The sequence below is a fragment of the Corvus kubaryi genome, unplaced genomic scaffold (assembly GCF_017639235.1).
Source record: "Corvus kubaryi isolate FWS band 111438036 unplaced genomic scaffold, C.kubaryi_AGA036_p1.0 37334, whole genome shotgun sequence".
Taxonomy (NCBI): Eukaryota; Metazoa; Chordata; class Aves; order Passeriformes; family Corvidae; genus Corvus; species Corvus kubaryi.
This window is the reverse complement of record NW_024581108.1, coordinates 1,097,125-1,115,343: the sequence shown is the minus strand read 5'-3', so window position 1 is coordinate 1,115,343 and position 18,219 is coordinate 1,097,125. Positions and strand designations below refer to the sequence as shown.

At 51.6% G+C, this 18,219-nt stretch overlaps 2 protein-coding genes across 15 annotated transcripts in view; both read right to left on the bottom strand.

The window, feature by feature from the left end:
* The window catches only part of PRRC2C (proline rich coiled-coil 2C), a 70,589-nt gene extending 70,428 nt beyond the window's left edge, over positions 1-161 (bottom strand). For 12 of the 14 annotated variants that reach the window (XM_042029748.1, XM_042029755.1, XM_042029753.1 and 9 more), the window contains exon 1: positions 55-160. The gene's annotated coding sequence lies outside the window, so the exon portion shown is untranslated. Of the gene's footprint in view, positions 1-54 lie in introns of all 14 variants that reach the window. The other 2 variants (XM_042029754.1, XM_042029764.1) reach the window with 1 other exon arrangement.
* A 698-nt stretch (positions 162-859) lies between these two features.
* LOC121665491 lies at positions 860-16,660 on the bottom strand. The gene is given in 19 exon segments (XM_042029781.1): positions 860-1,624; positions 2,940-3,009; positions 3,269-3,621; positions 3,801-4,000; positions 4,323-4,468; positions 4,879-5,041; positions 5,386-5,574; positions 5,866-6,035; positions 7,227-7,291; positions 9,925-9,997; positions 10,595-10,657; positions 10,660-10,949; positions 11,465-11,664; positions 11,979-12,121; positions 12,467-12,629; positions 12,713-12,901; positions 13,086-13,256; positions 14,604-14,935; positions 16,418-16,660. Coding segments are annotated over 18 exon segments (3,342 nt in total). The 5' UTR covers positions 14,910-14,935; positions 16,418-16,660; the 3' UTR covers positions 860-1,236.
* Positions 16,661-18,219: the final 1,559 nt, after the last annotated feature.

The following is an 18,219-nucleotide window of genomic DNA, read 5'->3' as shown; positions in this document are numbered from 1 at the left end:
CGCGACGCGGGCCCGCACTCCGCCGCGGTGAAGGGGAGGAGCCCCGCCGCTTACCGGGCGCGCAGCGCGGCGCTCGGCTGCCCGCGGGTCCCGGTGCCAGCGGGGCCGCTGCCTCTCCCGGCGCCGCCGCCTCGGCCGCTTCCACACAGGGGCCAAGATGGCGGGCGGCCAAGCCGGGCGCCAACGACGTATGACGTCACCACGCACAACGCGCATCATCTGCCCCGCCCCCACGCCTCCGGTCACGTGACCACGCCCTGCCGCAGTCGAGCGGGCGCATGGGGGCAGGTGCGCCCCCTGGCGGCGCGGGGCGGAGGGCGGGGCGCGCGCGCGGACCCCGTTCCCATCCCGGCCCCGTCCGGCTTCCTATCCCGGTTCCCATCCCGAACCCCGCTTGGGTCCACTCCCCCATGTCCTTCCGCGTCTCCATCGCCTTTTGGATCCCCATCCCCGTCCCCACGGCTCTTGCGGTGGAATGAGGGACGGACGGCTCGGAAGGGAAAGACACTTTCCCGCAGGGAATCGGCTGCAGCTCGTCCGCCGGATTTGTAGCGAAATCCCTCGATGAAGGCAGTCAGGGAGGGGTGGAGAGGCTCTGAATCGGTGGGATTCAGGGTTTCCTGTAAGCCTGAGGCTGTTCGGGCAATGGCAGGGATACTTGCTTGCTTGCATTTGTCACTGTACGTATAATTTATTATATATCTATATATTAGCCTATATAGCATTTCGTCCATACATTATATAGGTTATATATAAAATATGTATTTTATATATATATAAGGGCAAGACTCTCCCCTCTGCCACAACTTGGGGTCCACTTCACACAACCTGATAATAAGCTATTAATAAAACCATTAGCAAAGACCAAATCTGTGAGGTTTATTTGTGGCTCCCTCTTTCATGTCCCAAAAGTTACCAGACACAAATAGCTCTCAACAGTTCATATTTCATAGAATCTCAACCTACTGTGGGTCTTGCCAAAGTTTTAGGGAGGAAGCTCTGGCTGAGCAGAGGGGAGGGAGGCCGGCCTCAAGTTCACTAGTTCATCCCCAAATGGTTTGAACATTCCGTATTACCCTTGGTGAAACAGCAGCAGGAGGTGTATGGGCACCAGACAGCCCCAGGGTTCAGGCTCCTGCTGGTGCTGGGCCAGCTCCAGCCCTCTGACAGCACCTGGCGGTGGCACAGCTTTTGCAGTCCCCAGCTCACCCGGCACTGGGGCTCTCCAGGTTTCTTCTACAGCTGGGGACCTGCCCAGGGGCTCCAGCCTGGCTGGGGGTATTTAGAAAAGAGAAAACCTGCTGTGAGAGCTGCTGGCAGAGCCAGGAGGCACATCCAGTGCCAGCCAGATGAGCTGTCAGAATTGTCATCCACCACCCGACTTCTCAAGGGCTTCAGTGTGCGCTGCCACTGAGTCAGGATGGCAGCTCTGGCCCCGCTCCACTTGCCCCGTCCCACCAGCCGGAACTGGTAGGGTGAGCAGGGCCCAAAAAAGACGGCCAGGGCCAGCTGGGGGTCTGTCAGGAGCAGCCTCAACACGCTGGGCTTTACACCAGCACATGCAGCGATTTCATCTGTGTAGCTGATAAAACTCATCTTCAGGTTTTCCCTCTCGGATGGATTCCTTTGATGGGACATAGGAAATGAAAGTCAGATGGCATCATCCTATCTCAGTCCCCAGCTCCATGGAAAGCAAAAGCATCAGGCTCAAACATCAGGTGAGCCCCAGTCTCTGGGGCAGAGCTCTTTCAGCCCCAAATAAAGCTAAAGGCCCTGAAAGAGCCTCTGTGGCTTGGTCCCAGCAGTTACCCAGGGCAGGGGATAAGGAGAAGCTTGTTTTGTCTCTGCAGCATAGTTGTGGCTCCAAAACCAGTTCTAACTTAACAGTACTGTCCTTGTAATGCCACAAGTACCCCTGCTATGTCCTTCCCTGAGGTTCAGGGATTTGGCTGATTTTGAGAAGTAGAGCTGTAGACTTTCAGAGATAGGAATGCCAAGGGGACTGGGAAAATCTGGGAGATGCAGAAAGTGTCCCATGCTGGGAGGGACCTCCAGGATTTTTCTGCTTGAAGCCTTATCTCCCTCACAGGAGGGAGGACATGCTGAATCTGCCTCACGAAATTTGAAACAGGCTCAAGATTGTTTCCCTTGCACCTCAGGCTTCCATATTTCTGCGTAACAGCATTGTGGTGCAGTCACTGGGGCTCCCGGTCATCATCCCCATGGCTCTGTTATGTCCCAGTTTTGCACCAGTATCCCATGAGCCAGCCCTGCTCTGCTGGCAGACCTAACCCAGCCTGCAACCCGAGGTCCCTTCCTTGCTCCTGCAAGGCAGCACATCCAGCATCACCCACCCCACGTCCTCATGGACACATCTTGACCTCCTGTAAAATCCCAGTGCCGACAAGGCAGGCTGTTAGCTCCCCCCCACACAGCAGCTTTGTGGAATACTGCCGAAAACTGACACAAACTGTCCCCCACCCACACTGCCCGGCTCCAAGGGGGGTTCTGGATGGGGCTTGGCCCTGAACCCAGCAGTCTCCGACTGCCTGGATTTGGGAGGGAGAAGCCACGAGATGGCACCCTTAGTCTGGAGGAAACCAAACCTCCATCTTGACATGCTGGGGATAAGGACATGGCTTGGAGGCCTGGCAGAGGGGGATCTCCAGAGAAGGAGAAAGGGAGGGAGAAAAGGAGATGGGAAGAGAGGGAAGGTGAGCTGCAGGTCCTGGGTCTTGTCATAAACCGCTCCAGAGCAACTTACGGTGTCTTGTTCCATAAAGGAGCCACAAGAGCATTTCCCCACCTTACTACTACAGGTGGTGAGGTAATAAATGCAGTTGGGGTGTCCTAAGCATGACTGCCATCAGGCCCCCCTTCTCTGAAGATATCCTGACACACAGCACCCATTTCATCCCGAGTGCAGGAGCATCACACACCTTTTGACTGGTGGCTTCCTCTTCAAAACATCAGCCATCATCCTGCTGGGGGGAGGCAGCTTGTTCCAGCCTGAGAACAGAGAAACCAGCGACCTCCAGCAGCACCTTAAGAGGAAATGTTCAGTCCCTTCCCAAGGTCCCAGCACCTTTACTGAGGTGTGGTGAGCAGGTGTGGAGCAGCAGGGATACAGGGATGCGGCTGGTGTACAGAGTCTGCCATGCTACTGATTCCCATGGCCACCATGGAGCTGAAATATGCCCTAAGCTCTGTGGGCAGCAGGTCAGGCTGCCCCAAACCTCCCACCCCAGCAGATCCCCCCATCTCCTACCTGCAAAGACTCCTGTCACCCAGCGAGCCTGCATTTCTGATCCCACCATAATTGAGCCGGTCAGCTGGATCAAGCCAATGATGGCCAGCGTGGGCTTTTCCAGCTGGGGAGGGAAGACGCATTTGTAGAGGGAACGGTTATCGTCGATGATGCTGCGAACAGACTCTTCGAGGAAGGGAAATGAAAAGTTGTAACCCGTGGCAAAGAGCACCACGTCGATGTTTTCTTCGGTTGTCCCATCTTCAAAAACAGCAGAGTTTTCAGTGAACTCCTTCACGTTTGGCTTCAACACCACAGTCCCAGAGAGGAGACAGAATGGCAGCTCTTCATTGATAATTATCTTAAATTTGGAGCTTGGAGGGGGAAAAGAGGGCAGCAGTGTTAGCATCTGGGAGGGACCCAAAATGACTTTTGTGGTGAGAGTTCCTCTCCCATAGTTTGCTATTCCACAAATATTCCCCAGAACTGAAAATTGAGCATTTCATGCCATAAAGACTGCCTGATCACCCAAAAAAAAAATCAGAAAAAATACCTTTTGCTGGAAGCCAAGCCATAGTTTGTGTGGTTGAACCATGAATTGAACTTCCGAAACCTGATCCTCCTTGTGAGGGCTGATGGAAGAAGCCAGTCCAGGAAGTGGTTGAAGCGGGTGGTGCTGACCATGTCACAGGGGAAGCCATGGTCCGAGACCCGGCTGATGACCCATGTGTTGCTCCTGGTGCTGAGGAACACCTGGGGAGGAAGTCAGGTCTCAGCAAGTTGGTTTTTCCCTGAATGGCAAATCCCATCTCCTGCACTTGAGCCAACACAGAGTTATCCCAAGGGAAGGAGATGGCATCCAGAGGAACCAAACAGCTCGTGGTGGCTTCTATAAAGTTTCCACAGCTCCTCAATTGCCAGTCCTCAGCTGGCCCAAACTTCAGGAGTTGCAAAGCTTCTTCAATTGCCCTCAATTGGAAGTGGAATTTATTGAAAAACCTGAGGGCAAAGCTCCCTGTGGTACCCTGAACCCCTGGCTCTCATTGTCCCTGTCTGGACCACCATGGAGCTGTACCTTGGCAGCCACACGGCTCAGCTCCACAGAGAGGTCACCACCAGTGTTGCCAATGCCGACCACGAGGACCCTTTTTCCTCGGAAAGCCTCCACATCTTTGTATTCCCGGCTGTGGAGGTGCTGGCCTTTGAAGCGACTTTCAGTGCCTAGGCAGAGAGCAGGATGCATCTCCTACTGCCAGATACATTTCCTTGCCCCAGCCTTGTGCCCAGATCCTCTGCAACCCCCAACTCCCCTCCCTCCCACCTCTGCTTGCAGCTGAGAAGCCCATGGAAGTCTTGGCTTCCTGGGTGATGCCACCCTCCTGTACCTCCTCAGCTCAGTCTTGCTTTGCAAATCCTAATGGAAAAGCCTGGATGCATCTTTACAAGGTGTTTTTCCCATTCCCTGAAATGCCCCCCACCATTTCCATGGGGTCAGGGTCCTGTCTGCTCCAGTGGGGGGCTTCATGGAACAGGCAGGCTTGTAGAGGAAAATACAACCAGGGGACCCATGGGTGCTGGGGGAAACCGTGTGGGGCAACCCCAGCACACCCCACTGCTGGGACAAGGCTTACCTGGGAAAGAAGCCAATGGCAAGTAGGGCTCCTGGTAATGGCCGGTGCAAACCATGACGGCATCGAAGACATGGGACTCATGGACACTGCCGGTCTCGGTGACCACCTCCCACTGGCCTGAGGTGGTGAAATCTGGGCGCTTGCTCACACTGAGAACTGTTGTCTTGCACCAAAGCCCAACAAAACACCATGTGTCAGTGATCACACCATGTTTCGGAGAGGTGCCTATGAAAGGCTGGGGCTGCCGGGGGCAGGCTGGGTCCCTGGGAAGCTGCATGTCACCTCTGAAGCTGTTAAATCCCACCCTGTACCTTTTTCCTGGTGATGGCATTGGGGGGCAAGCCCATGTTCAAGCAGCCTTATTTAAAACACGGGGCCTAAAGGCTGTGTGCAGGATGCAAAAGGCACATGGTCCTTGTGGCCTGGCAGCTGGCATTGTCCTGTCCCACCTGGAATCTGCAGCTACTGATGGCTCCTCTCCCCAAGGGGTTTGGGATCCCTGCTCACCTGGAAGCGTATGTGCCGCAGGAGGTCGAAGTGCTGGGCATACATCCTGAAGTATTCCAGGACGAGGCTGTGAGGCAGGTAACTGGGAAAATCCTCCGGGTAGGGGAAGTCGCTGAAGCAGGACATCTCCTTAGAGGTGTTGGTAATGATTGAGCGGTACACACTGACTCTGCTATCATCCGTGGAGTCCTGTGTGAAGCCAGTGGTGGTGTTTCCAGGTGTATAGGAAGGACTTTCTCCCCATAAAGTATATGAGTATTTTTCTTCTTTATATTTTGGTACAAAGAATAAACCAGGACTAGCACCTAGTGACAATCATTTCTGCTCCCTCCATTTCCTTCTCCATCTTAGAGTCAGGAGGAGCCCCATAAGTGGGATCAGGAAAGCCCCTGACAGCATGACCACCCTTTTGTCTTTGCTGTAGTCAAAGAGAATCCAAGGGAGGGGACAAACCTGGGGACAAACCCAGAACACACTGACCGTGTAGCGCCAGATGCCGCCGATGTCCTCGCTGCTCTCGAAGCAGATGGGCTCCAGCCCCTCATCCAGACAGCACTTGACAGAAACCAAGCCCCCGACCCCTGCCCCGATCACGGCCACACGCCGGACCATGCTGGCCTGCAGCAGGCAGTGGGCTGGTGTGAGAGCAACTGGAAACACAACAGCCCAGAGATCAGCAGAAATGCCAGTCCCTTCTTCCCATCCCCAGCAAAAAACCCCATGTCTTCTCTGGCTGCAGGTGAAGAAGTTTTCCATGAAGGAAAACTGTTCTTGAAGAAAGGCATGGCCAGCTCCTGATTCAAATGCTGTGGACAGATTCTGCTCATTTTCCTTCCTGCTATGGTAAGCCCACAGTGGGGGTCCAGGAATTCTCCTCCTTCATGGGGGGAAAAAAGGAGGCACTTTTAAACCTCATTGTTCCACTGCTTAAATTTATTCCCTTTTCCAGCCCAAATCAGGGCATGCAAAAAGTTGCAGCTATCTTCTGCCGGCATAAGGTGATCCTCCTGAAACCTTTATAAGAAACAACTCCAGCTAAGCTAGCTCGTTTTCACGCTTTCCTTTTTAATTTCCCATTAAAGAGCAATCTCTTGAAAACAAAAAGGGTTTAAAACCAGAAAAAAAGCAAAGCAATGCCTGACTGAGCAGGAGCACGGCGCAGCCATTCAGAAGTTAGACAGCTCTGTAAAAGCACGGCTGGGATTACAGGATATACAAAAGGTAAGAAACCCGGGAAACACTGGGTATAAATGGGAGGAACTCAAAGCTGGGGAGTGTAAACTGAGCTGCACAGAGCTTGACTGGAAAGCAAAGAAACTAGGAAAAAATGAACCCATGTAAACTTTGATTAGGTAATAAACACTCCTACTACAGAGTCTGCAGAAAGAGTAATTTATAACTTTTTTCTATCAGTTTTTTGTCAAAAAGTAAATTAACATAAATGGGAACTGGAGGGAACTGGAGGAAACTGAAGAAAGGGAAAAATGAGGGAGGTGCAAAAAACCCTTTGGCATCTGAAAGCCCAGCCTGAGCCACTCCTTGATCTGCAGGAACAGGGCACAACATGCCCACAGTTGCCTGCCTCATTTCTGAAGCCTTCTTTGGCTTCAGGAGAGGGTAGACAAGCTCAGGGTGCTCAAGTCACCCCCCTTTTCCAGCACCGCCTGCAGCTGGTTTTACTCCAGAGGGTCCTTGCAACACCCCTCCCCCCCCCCACCAGCAGTGAATGCCAAAACCCTGGAGAGCTGTCTGCCCACTTTTTTCTCTCCCTCTGGGAATTTTTGACCACCTTAACTTTTCTTCTTCTGCAAAAACCCATCCAAGAGAAGCGAGGAGCAAACCTTGCAGGAGAGTGCTGTGCCTTAGCTGCTCAGATCTCGGCCGAATTTCCCTTGAGTTTCTCTTGCTGTGGATTGGAAAGGAAGGCTGAAGTCCAGGCAGCTCGCCACGGCTCTTGCACCACTGACCTTTACACCTGCATTCCCCCGCCCCGTGTGCCTAAATGCACTGGAAGAAAGTTCTCAACCTCCCTGCGGCAGTGCCAAGTGAAAATTCAGATGATAATCCCAAAGGGAACATGCTTGCAAGGACTCCCACGCTGTAACTCGTCATTGCTCCAGCCCAGGCAGCAGCATGGGGTTGTCCTGATCAATCCCCTTTTGTGGTGCCTGTGCTGGGCATGTGTTCACTTGGCATCCCCAGGAAATCAGTAAAACATGCTCCTTTTGCCAGCAGACAGCATGGAGCACCATGCAGCCTAATTTGGGCGGGGTCGATTAAAGTCCTTTAACCCCAGTTTTGTGAGTTGCCCATAGCAATTGGTGGCACAGCCCCAACTCAGACACGGATTCCCCCCTCCCAGCTCTTCCCATGCACACAACGAGAGGACGGGGAGGCACCTGTAGCACACTCCTGCCATAGCCACTGAGATTTTATTCATTTAAAGTCTCTCCATGCACAAAACAAAGCCTAAGGATTATCCAGTGGTAGGGCATGCAGGGAAGCAAAGCCAGGAGTGCTCAGCCCCACAGGGTACCCACCCCAGACTCAGGTGTGACAAACCACCACAACCAACCGGTGCCCTTTCACTGGAAAGATGCACCAATTCAACCCAAACTGGGATTTTGGGGTCACAGTGTTTAGGTTTGGAGAAAGGGACAGCGTGACCCATATACACAGCCCAGATAATTCCTGGGCACCTTTTCTCCTTTCCACCTGTGACACACAATGCCACTTTTGCTAGTCTTGTCCTCACTGTATCCTGTCTTGTGTGATTCAGGCACAATTATGCCACAAATCCCTGCTCTGCCCCTGGCAGCAGGCAAGGGAGCAGAGGGGCAACAGACACTTGGGCAAGGCTGCCATCCCTGGCTAATGGGGTCTGCAAAGCTGTGCTTGGGGTTAAGCTGGAGCAGAGAGAGGTTTGTGTTGCAGGTTGCAGGTTAAAGTTTGTTGCCATCTACTGAAATCCTTTTCCCCAGTCCTGTGGCACACCTGAGATAACATCCCCCAGGACAAAAAAACCTCAAACAACAATGAACAAACAGGCTCTAAAAGCTACTGGAAAGCAAAAATCACAGCAGCCAGGAGCAGGAGGAATCCCACCACAGTCAGAAGAGAAGGGAAAGAGCTGGAGGAGGCAGCAGGGACTCTCGTTCTTGTGGGCTTCAGGACGCGGTCCCACTGGGTGAGGATGGCCTGCCGTGCCCCCTCCCAGCGCCCAGGACCGCCCAGTCGGTACTGGTAGGGAGAGCAGGGGCCAAAGAAAATGGTGAGGGCCAGCCGAGGGTCTGTGCAGAGCAGCCCCAGCACGCTGGGCTTGGCACCAATGAAGGAGGTGAGCGTGTCCAGGTAGACCAGCCACTCGGTTTTGAGGACTTCATCAAAGGTCAGACCAAACCTTAATGAATCAGAGAAGAAGAAGAGGCAGGAGAAAGATTGGTGTCAGCAGGGCCTAGAGGAACTGGAGTGCAGGTCCTCTGCATCCTTGTTGTTATTGCCTCTGGGTTCCTTTTAGGAAAGGAGTGGATGCACATGCAGTGGGAACCAGATCCTGTCCATGACACAGCACCTGTAAAGTGATGCTGGCTCATGTCAAGCACTCAGTCTTTCACTTTGTTATTCACGAGTTCCACCTCTTTCCCCCCTTCACCTCGGAGAGTCTTTGTTAACAGACTTTGGCAAACCAGTTTTGAGTTTTTTTCAAAACAAACAAACAAAAAGCCTAAACCCAAACCCCTTTGCTTTCTGCAGATAAGTCATGTGCAGCATGAGAAAGGTGGCACACTTTGATATCCCTCATATACATTTCCACCAAGTATTGCACAAATACACAGTGACCTGGAGAATTGCTTCCAGTTCACCTTTTCTGCAGAATTCGCAGCTTCATGTCCCACCTTCAGTGGGCTGAAAAAAGCCCACATCCATTTAGCCTTGTATTGCACAGCCGCTGTTCTGTGCAATTCTGTATTTCACTCTTCTATACATTGTCTCCTTTAGCTATTTAAGTGAAGCATCCAGTTTCCTGGGATTATCTCATTCATTCCCTAATCCTTCTTAGCCTTTTGCCAGCCTGTGAACCACACAGCAGTGTGCTCAGATACCTGTTCACACTGAGCCAGGTCTCCCTGCCGAGAGATGAGACAATCTGTGTGTTATCCTCGTTGGTTGTGGGTTGGCCTTTTTCCCCCCCCCAGCTGAATTACTTTGCATTTATTACCATTAATTTCTCTGCCATTTTACGTCTCGGTCCCTGGGGATCCTGGCACTCTTCCCCAACTCCCAAGCAAGCTTTAGTCTTGAGTACCCTGAATTCATTTCTTCCTGTCACCAATAGGCAAAATATCAGTGTAAAATCAAAGGTTACATTGGCTCGATGTGAGTGAGTAAAGGGGAAGCTGCATCTGGGAATCCTCCTCTCTCCTCTGCCATACGTACAGGGAACAGGCACGGAGGGAGAGCCTGTGTGTTGCTGCCCCAAAAACTCCAGGGATTTTTCAATCCACCACGAAACCTTTGGGGCTCTGGGGAATGACTTACCATCGGACTTGGTTTTTCTTCTGCTCATTTACTTCCTTCTCCATGACAGACTGGGAAGGCAACTGACACAAGCCTGGAAAAGAGAGGAGAGCATCCTGCCGAGTTTACCTCCTGAGGGGGAACTGTGAACTCTTTCAGTGATGCAAAATGTGGGAATCCCTTGCCTGGGAGGGCAGGAAAGTCTCATTGCTTGCAATTTGTTCAGCAGTGTCACTCCTGCCAGAAGCCAGCCCTCCATAATATTCCAAATTAACCCACACCTTTTCATTCACCCACACCTTTTCCTGCTCTCACAGATGTGTGCTGTCAGGGCACAGGCAGCTGATGTGGGTTCAGATGGGCTGTGCAAGCCCCAGAGAGGATCATCCCGAAGAGAAACCCCAGAGCTTCTCATCTCTGTGGAGTAGTCCTTACCCAGCCCTCCATGGGGTTATTCTTATTATTTTTATTAAAAAACCCCAAACAAAATACGAGCAGGTTTCTTTCCTGACTTATGTTGCTGTAGCTTAGCTGAAGTGAAATAACTTGGGAAGTCTGAGCATTGAAAATGCTCCGTTGTCTGCTCTGAAGTGAACTTCTTAGCTGTGGGATCTCCCTTGTGGGAGGGACCATACGTGTCCAGTCTGAGCTGCATTTTGGGACACAGGAGGGCTCACATTTGCTCCCCTACCTTTGAAGACACGGCTCACCCAGCGTGCCTGCATCTCTGCCACGGGCATGATGCCTCCTAAGGGTTAATCAGCCCAAGGACAGCCAGGGTGGGCTTCTGCAGGTGGGTTGGGAACACGTATTTGTAGAGGGATGCGTGCTTGTTTTCCACCATGACAACCGATTCCTCTAGGAATGGGAAGGAGACATTGTAGCCTGTGCAGAAGACAACAACGTCAATGGGCTCCTCCTCAGGGCAGTTGTGGAAAACAACGGAGTTGTCCTTGAACTCCTTCACGCCCGGCTTGATGGTGATCCTGCCTGTCAGGATGTAGCTTGGGAGGTCGCCGTTCAGCACGGGCTCACGCACCAGGCAGCTGTGGAGAGCCAGGGGAATGGGAGTCTCTGAGAATGGGAGACCACAAACAAGCCCTGCCAGGGCCCCTGCTCCTCTTCCCCCACGGCCCACCAGCTCACACCTCCTGGTGTCATTTTCTCTGAGCAAACAGCCCTGCCCCCCACCTCCAAACAATAACAGGTTTCCCCAATGTCACCCTGTCCCACAGCATGAGTGATTCGCGGACATCTCCTGCCGCCTTCTTCCCTTCACCCAGTTACTCCTTGAATCATCTCTTTTCAGAACTGAACCATGCTTTAAGCCTTCCTTCTCTTTTCCCAGGGACCCTCACGAGAAAAACTCCTCTGGGCCTTCCTAGGCTTTTCCAGCATGCCCAAACTCTCACCACTTAAGGGAGCTACAGCTTATCTTCTCCTGCTGGGCTACAAATTCCTCGTTGGAGATCACTAACATTGGTGGATGTTAGTTGATGAATATCTTCTCCTGCCCACACCACAAGCCCATCTGCATGGGATAGAAGCCACCAAGAAGTACCTCTTCTCTGGTTGAAGGCCATAGTTTTCATGGTTGAACCTTTGGTTCAGCTTGTAATTAAGCAACCACCATGGAAGGGGTCTGGGGAGGTTGGTTTTGATCAGGCTCATAAGGCGAGTGTTTAAAACCATATCCCGTGGGTAGCCATGCTCAAACACACGGCTGAGCAGCCAGGATCCTCAAGTGGTGCTGATGGTCACCTGGAAGAGAAGAGTCAATGGTTCAGGTGATGAATTTGCTGCTTTTCCTTCGTAAGGTAGCTCAGAGGGGCATGGGGCAGACAGCTGTGCAACAGAAGAGCAGCAACAGCATCTTTAAGACCTCCTGGCTGCTGCTGGTGGAGATGAAACAAGAGACAAGAGGAAAACCAGCTTGCTTTCAAGGTAGGATTTTGACCAAGAAATTCAGGCTCAGAAAGGCTATTTGTACACCATATCCCTACGGTGACAGTACACTGAGCCGCTGTCCCCAGTGTCCCCTTCCCCACACCCCGGGGATAGCTGGGTGGTGGCACCTTTGCAGCTACACGACTGGCCTCCACTGTGATGTCCACTCCTGAATTGCCCATGCCCACCACGAGGACACGCTTGCCCTGGAAAATGTCAGGATGCTTGTACTGCCGGCTGTGGAAGTACTGCCCTCGAAACCTCTCGATGCCTTGGGAAAGAAGAAATGAAGCTTTTAAGTACTTGAGCATTTGTGGGGTTTGTTGGGAGAACTGGTGCAAAAACCCAATCCAGATGGCAAGAGCAAGGAAGTGCAATCACTGGCCACCAGGGACTTGGGGAGGTCCAGCCCTCTGTCCCATGCAGACAGAATTGATGCTTCCTCTCGAAAATGGGTTCTCAGAGACAAAGCCTCTGAAGCATGAGAATGTATTCATGCCAGCAGGTTTGGAAAGCAGAAGCAAGAAAAGGAAGGGAGGATTTTCCCCAAGGAACCCCTAAAACTTCTCTCCCCAGCCCCTGGAAGCAGGTAACTACAAGCAGCCTTATACTGTACCGGGAAAACAGTGCAGGGGGAGGGATTGCTCGGAGAAATTGCCGCTGCAAACCATAACAGCATCAAAGACATGGGATGTCTGCTTCCCACCTGCCTCTGTGACCACATTCCACTGGCCCGTGGTGGCAAAGTCAGCGTGTTTACGGATACTGACAACGGTGGTCTAAAATATGGAAGTGAAGCAAAGTCACCACCAGCACCCAGCACGGGTGGGGAGCAGGGCCGTGCAGGGCACCCATCACTCACCCCTAATTTGATGTGCTCCCGGAGGCTGAAGTGCTCAGCGTAGCGCTGGAGGTAGTCCAGGAACTGGGCATTGGGCAGGAACACTGGGAAGTCCTCAGGGAAGGGGAAGTCGGAGAAGGCAGACATCTCCTTGGAGCTGTTGCTGATGACTGACAGATAAAGGCTTGGCCGGCCGGCCTCAATGTGCTCCTGCCGTGGCACCCCGGGGTGCATCAGCCCAGGCTCCCCTGGACTCAGGGAGTGCAGCTGGGACAGGTCAGCACCCAGCAAGCTCTCATAGCCCTTCCACACCCACTGGAGCCCAACTCAACCCTCTCCCCAGCCTGCAAAGCTGCAGCTCCCGAGGGGAGGAGGACAGGAACCGCTGGCTCACCGTGTAGTGCCAGAGCCCCCCGATGTCCTGGCTCTGCTCAAAGCACGTGGGCTCCAGCCCCTCGTCCAGGCAGCACTTGGTGGCTGTCAGCCCGCTGACACCCGCGCCCACCACGGCCACTCTCATCCCTCTGGTCTCTACTGGGATCCTGGGCTGTGAACAGGGTTTAACCTGGGAGAAACCTCACAGACAATCATCACACTCTCAGGGGGCAGCTCCTGGCATACCCTCTGTATTTTTTTGGATTTCTCTATATGCTACCGCCAAACTTCATTCCATTTACCAGCACTCTGGGCTCTTCATTTACAAGTTAGATTGAACGTCTTAAATATTTTTTTTTCTTTATTTTAAAAATCTATCCACTTTCACAGTGCACTCCCTGGGCTGCTTCCAAACCCCTGCAGCTGCCCTGGAAACTGGCTTTGAAAGAATGTAATTGAGCCACAATTCACTGCCAGTTTTTGTTTACGAGCTGTGTTTAAACTATCCTGCCTTATCAGACTTGCAAATATTTGTATTTTATCTTTGGATATCTGCCTCTCTCAGAAAAAAAAAAATGCACTGGGACCGTTCAGTCTCTGCATCACTGACAGGGTCCCATCACCCATCCCCAGGGAAGATGACGCTGACTTTGACATGGCTATTGAGGCTGATAGAGGGGCTATAGGTGTGGCACACCTTTGATTTAGGATACTTTTGTTTCCCTTGCAAGGCTGAAAGCTGGAAAGGCAACAGCCCCTGGATTGACGTCCAGCCCTACAAAGCTCCCAGGGCTGCAGTTAGGATGATGGATCCAAATTCTTCTTGGTAGCACCAGGCAATAAAACAAGGGGTGATGGCCAGGCTCCGCGGCTTGGCTGGACAATGCCAGAGCAGGGACCCCCACACAGGTGCCCTGGGGGTGCTGCTGCAATCTGTGGTTTAACCCCAGGGCTGGAGGGAGCACCCTGCTCAGCTGAGTTACTAATTCAACATAGCAGGATGTCACTATGGGTGGTACTGGTTCCTCTGCCCTGAGAAGTGCTTTCAGCTTTCACCAGACACAGAGGAAGGTGTATTCACCAGGAAAAAGAAAAAAGGTCTTCAGTAAAAAAATGGGATTGGACACAGTATTTTCTAAAACCCACCAAATTCTCCAGAACTATTTCAACTTTCAGTCATAAAGCAACACCTAACGAATACTCTGCTTTCCCATGTTGGAAAAACCTGGGCTTTTTCCTTTGTAAATGAAGAAAGCACTAGCTAAACTAGCTCACTGTTTATGGTCTTGGGGGAGGCCTTTTTTGCATGGTGGGAGCTAACTTAAATCACAGACACCTCCCAGCTACATATGCTATTTGATTCCCTACCCTCTTGCAGAGAAGCTACAACTAACACACAAAAAACATTGATTCTGCCACCCTGTGCCTGTTGTGCCACACTTTCCACACTGTCCCTGCAAGTATCCAACCCCAGAAGTGCCAAGGTGTGGGGTAGGAAGAGAAGGAAAGGCTTCTCAGCCCCCCCAGGAGCACTTACCTCCAGCTCCAGCCACCTGTGCTCTGTGTCACCTCCGCTGTGGGCAGAGAGCCCCTCTCGCTCCAGATTTATAGGTGAGATGTGGTGCTTTGGCGGGGGCAGGGAGGGCAGGCAGCCACCCCCCTCCCACAGCAGTTGCACAACCCATGTTGTGGGAGGAGTGGCTGGAGTCTTCTGCTGTCCTGCAGCGCTGGACAGCCCAGCTCTTGATCCCCGAAAGGGTGGCAGAGAGTGGAGTGCAGTCATGCCAAGGGACCCGTGGGTGAGAGGGCAGCTCCAGCTGTGGGATCTTTTCACTTGTCCCATGGCTACTTTCCAAAAGGGGGCTGAAGCTGCAGACAAACAGCAGGTGTTTTTCAGGACTTTGCACCCAAGGCACCTTTGAGGAAAGAGAGCTGCTTTTGTGGTCACTGCTCACGGGGCACAGAGGCTGCATTGTGCCATCAGCCACACAAACAGTGCCAGTGCCTGGCCGGAGGCAGCCCATGCAAACTGGGAGAGTGTGAAATGGCCACAAACACCAGTGTACCAAGGTCCCAGGCACAAAGAAAGAGGAACTGTTGGCTGAAACATCAGTGTAGGACATAGAGCCTACCCAGGTATCTCCCAGGAGTGAATGATCATGGAAATGAAGGGGATAAGGGTGGCTTTGGATGGGGCTTTGCCCTCAGATATTCGATATATTTAGGGGGGACTGGTAAGAAAGTATGAAATCCCTGCAAATGAATACAGCTGGACATGGAGATTGTAGAAGCCATGGAGAGACAGTTAATAGAGGACTGGGGCTTTAGGAAAACCAGTGTTTAGAAAAAGACAAAGGTATTTGTGCCATGGGGATGACAGCAAAAGTCACTGGGCTCTGCAGAATGAGTGCAGGGGACACAGTCAAAGCTGCCAGCCAGCCAAGACCTCACCTTGTCACTGATAAAGACAGTCCCAGGGCAATGGCCCCAGATTTGATATCAGCTCTTTCAGCAGTTTGAATAACCAAGGAGTCCACAAGGGAGGGGGAGAAAAACCCATCCAAGCTCTGCAGAACAGAGGGTGATAAATAAAGTGTCCAACACAGATGTCTGCTCTGGCCCTGTATTTTGATTTGCAGAGGCCAGTGGGACATGTTTACCAAGGCAAACGGGCAACAAGGCTTGCACATCTTTGACATTGTTGGGATTTGCACAAGCTCTGTCTCCCAGCTCTCCCTCACACTGGACCCTTCTCCAGACACACAAAACCTTGCTCCTGCAAAGATGCTTGCCAGCACTCAGCGAAAAAGAGTAGGGAATCCACTAAGGCAAATATTTTATTCTTTATTTGCTTCTGCTTTTTTTGAGTTTCCCAGCAGGCATTCAAGAGACTTGCCCTTAAAGGGATGCTGTGGCAGCATTCCAGGAGTGCTGTTAGTGCTTTTAGGAGGGCAGTTCAGGGAAGCTTTCTAAAAGAACAAGTTGTTTTTGGCAAAGATGAGCTGCTGGTATAGAAATCGGATGAGATGCCTTTTCTGCAGCAGCTGCCAGTAAGGCTAGCCCCAATTCTGGTGAGGAATCCAGTTCAGAGGTGCAGAACTAGATGCAGTGAGTGATACCACATGAGTATAGGGTAAAAATACCTCCAAAGCCTCACTGCCTTAGGGCTGTAGTGTTCCCCTCCACAAATACCCCTGGCAAGGGTCTGGGCCAGGTGTGCAGAACAAAGTATTAGTGGAGATGGACGTGAGATAGCAGGGAGGCAATTAATGTAATTATGCACATGCATGCCCAGGGTGCTGAAAAGCCCTTGTCAGGAAAACACAGAAAAATTCTTGTTGCTTTACTCACCTCTGCTGCTGGCATGGCAGGGGATGCACCCTGCCACACCTTAGGACTCTTTTCTTCAGGGACAGTCTGTGCAAAGCAGAGTAGAGAACAGAAGAGACAACACTCTATTGGGGTTTCGGTGTGGTCTCAGGGCTTGGAAAGCCTTCATGGCCTGGTGTTCAAGCAGAGCCTCCCTTGGTACCCTTGGGCCAGTCCCCCTGAATTTCTGTTGCTGCAAAGACAGGAGCAGACAGAGCCACAGAGATCCCTGTTTCTGATGGGGGGGAGGGGCGGGGGGAGGGGGGACAGGCTGTCACCCCATCAAGTGGGATCCTGCCACTACCATTACACAGAGAACTTTCTGGAGAAAATGGACTTTCCCCAAGGAATGGAGTGAGGGCAAGTGAGGGCACAAGATGTGAGGAACTGTTTTTCCACTTTCCCTCTACCCAGCCTGGGTCACCAACAGTTCAGTTTGTCCATGTCCTCACATGCTGGGGCACAAGCCCCATTAGATGCCAGGCGTGTATCTGTCATAGAAGATCATAGGAAGATCCAGGACCAGTAAATACCCGGTGGTGGCTGAGGATGAGAACCAGGAATGGCATTCTCATGTGCCTGTCCGTTGGTAAACTCCTTGTTCCCTTGAGAAGCAAAGCTCCCCAGCACTGTGGCACAAGCCTGGGCTCTGCAACAGACTATTTAATCCTTAAAGCAAGAGGAAGGAGGAACTAAATACATCCGTTTAGTCTTAATCAGATGGGAATTCACCTTCTCTCTTTTGCAGAATTCAGTTTCTGCAAAACTCTTGCACCAGTTTTACAATTGCTGTTTAAAATAACACTTTAGGCCAAGGAGGGGCAAATCTCTGCACCAACAAGTCTCAGCACAGCCCACTTTGCTGTTTTCTAGGTTTGTGTCAGCAGCTTTTGGCATGTGCCATGGTGAAGGGGGAAAAGAAAAAGGAAAACAAAAGTGGAGTTTCTTGTTCAGCCAGTCTCCAAGCAAAGCAGGGAACTCAGCACCCAGCAGCTGCTGCTGCCACACACACTCAGGCCTAGATGGGATGTAAGGTTTGGGCTCATCAGTGAAACACATCTTTTTCCCCTCTACAATATTATCACTGCCTCCCCTTGCTCTCCAGAGACTTTGACATTTCTTTACTGTCCCAAAGGTGGCTGCTGCCTCCCACTGCTTCCTGCAGAGCTGCAGGATAGGGCCATCCATGGAGCGAGTGAAGGCTGCAAGCAGCTCCTGGTGGAAAACTGTATTTCCCCCCCATTTCTTAGAGCCTGGATTTTGATCTTTAAAAAAAAAAAAAAAAAAAAAAAGCTTTTGCTTCACCTCCAAGTCCAAAAAGGCATTTTCCTGCTCAAAACCAAAGACAAAACCCCTCCCCAAGCAGGCTGTTGTCCTGTTTCCTTTACTACTCCCAGCGCATAGAGGGTAATCCCAGTGACAAACACTGGCAGAGTACTTCTGTTTCTGCTTAAACTGAGCTAGATATGTTCAATATCTTGAACTCTTTCTGAAACCTCTTAAAAAAAAAACACTATTAAGGAGACCCAGAGGATGTACTGGAGTAGACATGGGCTGTAGAGTGGCTGTGAGAGAGGGATTTACTTGTTAAGCAAGGAGGTCTCTGCATGGAGAGGAAAAGTGCTTACTCCAACATTTTGGGCAAAATTTAACCTGGTTTAATAAGTCACTGTGTTTTCCAGGCATGTAACCTGGGGAATTTGTCAAGAGAAGACTGGTGCTGTTGTTAAACCTATTGTGTTAATAAATCCTGGAGAGCTGCAGTTTTTAAATCCTTGGGTTTC